This window comes from Glycine max, chromosome 15, assembly GCF_000004515.6.
Source record: "Glycine max cultivar Williams 82 chromosome 15, Glycine_max_v4.0, whole genome shotgun sequence".
Taxonomy (NCBI): domain Eukaryota; kingdom Viridiplantae; phylum Streptophyta; class Magnoliopsida; order Fabales; family Fabaceae; genus Glycine; species Glycine max.
The window spans coordinates 13,770,663-13,774,466 of record NC_038251.2 but is presented as its reverse complement, the minus strand read 5'-3'; the positions used below and the strand labels follow the sequence as shown (position 1 = coordinate 13,774,466).

General features: G+C 37.8%; 1 protein-coding gene across 2 annotated transcripts; it reads right to left on the bottom strand.

The window, feature by feature from the left end:
- Window positions 1-283: 283 nt before the first annotated feature.
- Window positions 284-3,486, bottom strand: LOC100305451 (protein kinase). 2 transcript variants are annotated; one of them, XM_006596880.4, is made up of 2 exons: window positions 3,232-3,486; window positions 284-3,127 (listed from the first exon to the last, which is right to left on the bottom strand). In XM_006596880.4, the coding sequence occupies exons 1-2, from the start codon at window positions 3,326-3,328 to the stop codon at window positions 1,905-1,907; spliced, it is 1,320 nt and encodes a 439-aa protein (XP_006596943.1). In that variant the 5' UTR covers window positions 3,329-3,486; the 3' UTR covers window positions 284-1,904. The 2 variants fall into 2 exon arrangements, with proteins under 2 accessions (XP_006596943.1, NP_001235580.1); NM_001248651.1 differs by lacking the exon at window positions 3,232-3,486 and having other exon boundaries at window positions 1,905-2,999.
- Window positions 3,487-3,804: the final 318 nt, after the last annotated feature.

Here is a 3,804-nt window from a genome sequence, read left to right as displayed (position 1 = left end):
ATGCTACATGGGACACTTAATTAGAAAATATGGTCAGTGAGACTTGAAAATTACAAGCCAACATAGACCATAATAAGCAATTGATATATATAAACATAAATCTTACTAACAAAAAGAAATTAAAAATGAATAAAGGATTAGAAGAATGCAATGATTTATCATCTATAAAAGCATAAAAATAGTGATTCTAGATTTTGGAAGGATGAAATGTAAGGTGAGACAAACTGCCCTTCCTTTTGCAAAGATGGAAACGAAGAGACAAAATCACCTTCTATCATCCCTAGTTCAAATCCTGCTACCAATACTTTGTAAATTATTCCTCTAATTTTTGCATGCCATTATGTCAGCATAATTACTTCACCTTAAATAAGCTTTTCTTTTGATACAAAAGTTTACATAACCTTAATTACTTCTCATGTATATAAATGTGCACCTTAATTACATCACTTTTCATGTAAAAGCTCTCTCAAGCAGTTTGCTGACAATTAGTTCCTTTTTCTTTCTCAGCTTTGTGTTCCCTCCATGTTGTTGCCTGAGCATGAGCCTGATCATATGCCTGTTTGTTTGGATCTCATTTGGGTGCTGGTTTGAGTTGTGGTGATGGATTCCCAAGTGGTTGTCCTCGGTGGTGGCGTCATCTCCAAGAAATTCCTTCCCCTCGTATCACAGGAGCTTCCAAATGCTCTACTTTTGGTGGCGAATCGTCTCGTTATCTCTGATGTTCATGAGTATTAGGAGCTTAGAGACCTTAAAGATGTCATTGCGGTGTTGAGTTTAAGCTTGAAGCTCTCAGCACCAGCCGAAAGGGAAAAGCTTCAATCTCTGTATCAATGATTCCACATATGAAGATTTTAGTATTGTGTTTTGGGTTTGGTACCCTTTGTTGGCTTCTTGCTGGAGGAGAGGGTTTTGCTTGTTGCTGCTAGTTTTTCTGTTACTGGGATACGACATTGTTGAGTTCTGTTTGAACCATTTCGAGTGGTAGTGATTGGTTTGAGAATCAGACTTATGAAGTGCTCTGCTTGGATGGATTGGTTTTTGAACATATGTGATGAAGTTCCTCATTGTTATTGTTGGCACGTGAATTCTGTCAATAGTGGGTAGTTGTGTGGTGGTGATGGTGCTTCTGTGAATGGAGGATTTTGTGTTGGTACAGAATCTAGTAGACATGGATATTGCATTCCATGTTTTTGGAAGCAATTATCATTAGAATGACTTTTGTTGGCCTGTTCTTTCTTTTGTTTGCTTCCTGCTACAATGGTTTCGGTCTCTTTTTTTGTTATTGATGATGATCCAATATTTGCTTCTGCCTTTTGTGCTTAAGAATTGATGACGTGAGCTTCTGGTTTTGGTGGTTAAGAATTGAAGTTGACTTGTTTTGCTTCTGTTTTGAGAGGTTAAGCCTCATGTGTAGCTTTTTCTCTTGATATTTAAGCATTTGTTGCTTCTGACTGACATGGCGATTAATGCGTTGATCATTGTTTTTCTTGCTTCTGCCAAGTAGTTAAGCATATAGTGTAGCTTTTGCTTGGTGGTTGGGTTGTAACCTCAAATTGGCATTGCATTGCTTTGCTTTGATGTATTGTATTGTTAATTTCTTTTAACATTATATATAAGCTGAGTAGATCGCTTGATGTAACCATGCTTCTGATTTCAATCAAACTCAGTTGACTGATTTTCCTCACTCCCTCCTCTCTTGGTTCAACCATGTATATTAACACTAATCCAAAAACTAAAGGGAAATAAATTTTCAGTGACTTATTTGAAATATAAAGATGCAATTCACTTGGTAGACATATCATAGATGACCCCATGAGAAATCAAATGAAAAATAAAAAGTACAAGGTTGCCACATTTTCTACAACTTGTAGTGATTGATCTTTTTTTCAATCATTGAATAAAGTTTAGGCAGAGGCTAATTCAATCTCGTACTTGGTCATAACAGGCGTGGCAACTACGTGGACAGATTTGGCTACCAACTCCGAAGAGTCGGAACAAATACTTGTATCGGTATTGGTCTGCGATGCTTGGACCGGATCAGTGGGAGGAGGAGTCCAATCAATCAGGTGTTGAAATGGGTTCAGAGGTTTTGGAACTTCAACAGAACCTTCCAACATTTTCACCACAACACTCATTATAGGTCTTGCTTCTGGCTTATACTGAACACATGACAGAGCTACCTTAACAATTCTTTCTGCAATCTCCCTATTTTGATCCTCTATCCCACAGGCACTTATCAAATCCTCCACATTTTCGGCATCAAATCTTTCCCAAACCCACATTGGAAACCACACCTGACTTTCTGGAAGGTTAATGTTATGGTTTCTTCTCCTGCCAATGATTTCAAATAGCAGCATGCCGAAGCTGTAAACGTCACACTTGTGAGTTACAGGAAATGGCAACCAAAGCTCAGGTGCGGCATAACCGGGAGTCCCCCTGCCCCCAGTCATGCTTATATGAGTATTGTCCCTGTTGCAAAGCTTGGCCAAACCAAAATCAGCAACTTTAGGACAGAAGTTTCTGTCCAAGAGAATATTTCCCGGTTTAATGTCGTAGTGGATTATTCTCTGTTGGCACTCTTCGTGTAAGTAAGCAATGCCTCTCGCAGTACCAACTGCGATCTCATGAAGCTTTTCGAATGATAAGGTTGTGTTTTCGTGAAACAGGTACTTCTCGAGTGCACCATTCACCATGTACTCGTAAACCAGTGCTCTCAAGTGTCTTTCGAAGCAAAACCCATATAGACGAACTAGATTAAAATGATGGACTTTTCCAATGGTACCCACTTCTGCCATAAACTGCTCATCAATTCTCTTGTCAGAACTCCCACGTAGAACTTTCACGGCTACGATGGTTCCGTTGCTGAAACTTCCTTTATAAACAACTCCAAAACCTCCTGACCCCAAAAGAAAAGAGTAGTTATCAGTAGCAATCCTTAGCTGCTGATCAGTGAACCTTATTGGCTTCTCCCTTTCCATGTCATTCAGAAATTTATCCATTGTGAGTGTCATAAATTGTTTGTCTGTTGCTTCTTTAAGCGACGATTTTGAATAATGAATAACCTGAAATCTTTTCATGCATTTGGGCACTAACCAAATGAAAAGACCTATCTTCACAAGAATCACAACTGCATTAAGATCATTAGAACATTCAGTCAGAACAAAAATATAACCAACAAATCAACACATAACAAACAAATAAAAACAAAGAATATAAAAGTTTAAATTCCACCTATGACAACAGCAATTACAATTCCTTCAGACCCAGAATTGTTGGAATTGCCAGACCCGGAACGGTCACCTATCCCGCTGTAGGTGGTGGTGGACATTGGACTATATATTGGAATTCAAAACACTGCAATTGATAGTTAGGAACAAACTGCAATTATGTAGTTTGCAGTTTATTTATTGTGTTACTCACAAGACCACAATGTGCCTCAGAACGCGTTTTTGTTTTATGGTGAATTTCATAGTTATTTCAGAAATTAATTTCCCATACAAAAGGTTTGAAAATTATGTGCTCACTATATTAAATGATTGTTAAAGTTATGGCAGTAGTGAAGTCTTCCCTTTTTGTCTTTTCATAGTGTGTGGATAGACTATTAGACCTCTCTGTCCTCTAATTCTACCCATAGAAACTTCACCTTAACACGCGTTTTTGTTCAACTTTATAGAAATTTCACAAAAATGATACGAAGACTAGGAGAAATCGATCAGAAGATAGTTTCAACTAGAGTGATAAATTATAGTGGCACTCTATTGATTGAATTTTGTGTATTGGGTTATGTCTTCCTTTTTTATACTC

What these genes read in the sequence shown, in the direction of transcription:
- LOC100305451 (XM_006596880.4), bottom strand. Translation starts at nt 3,328, where the DNA reads ATGTCCACCACCACCTACAGCGGGATAGGTGACCGTTCCGGGTCTGGC. An exon ending in TGTAATTGCTGTTGTCATAG is followed by an intron (nt 3,128 to 3,231) that starts GTGGAATTTAAA and finishes ATCTTAATGCAG; the next exon opens with TTGTGATTCTTGTGAAGATA.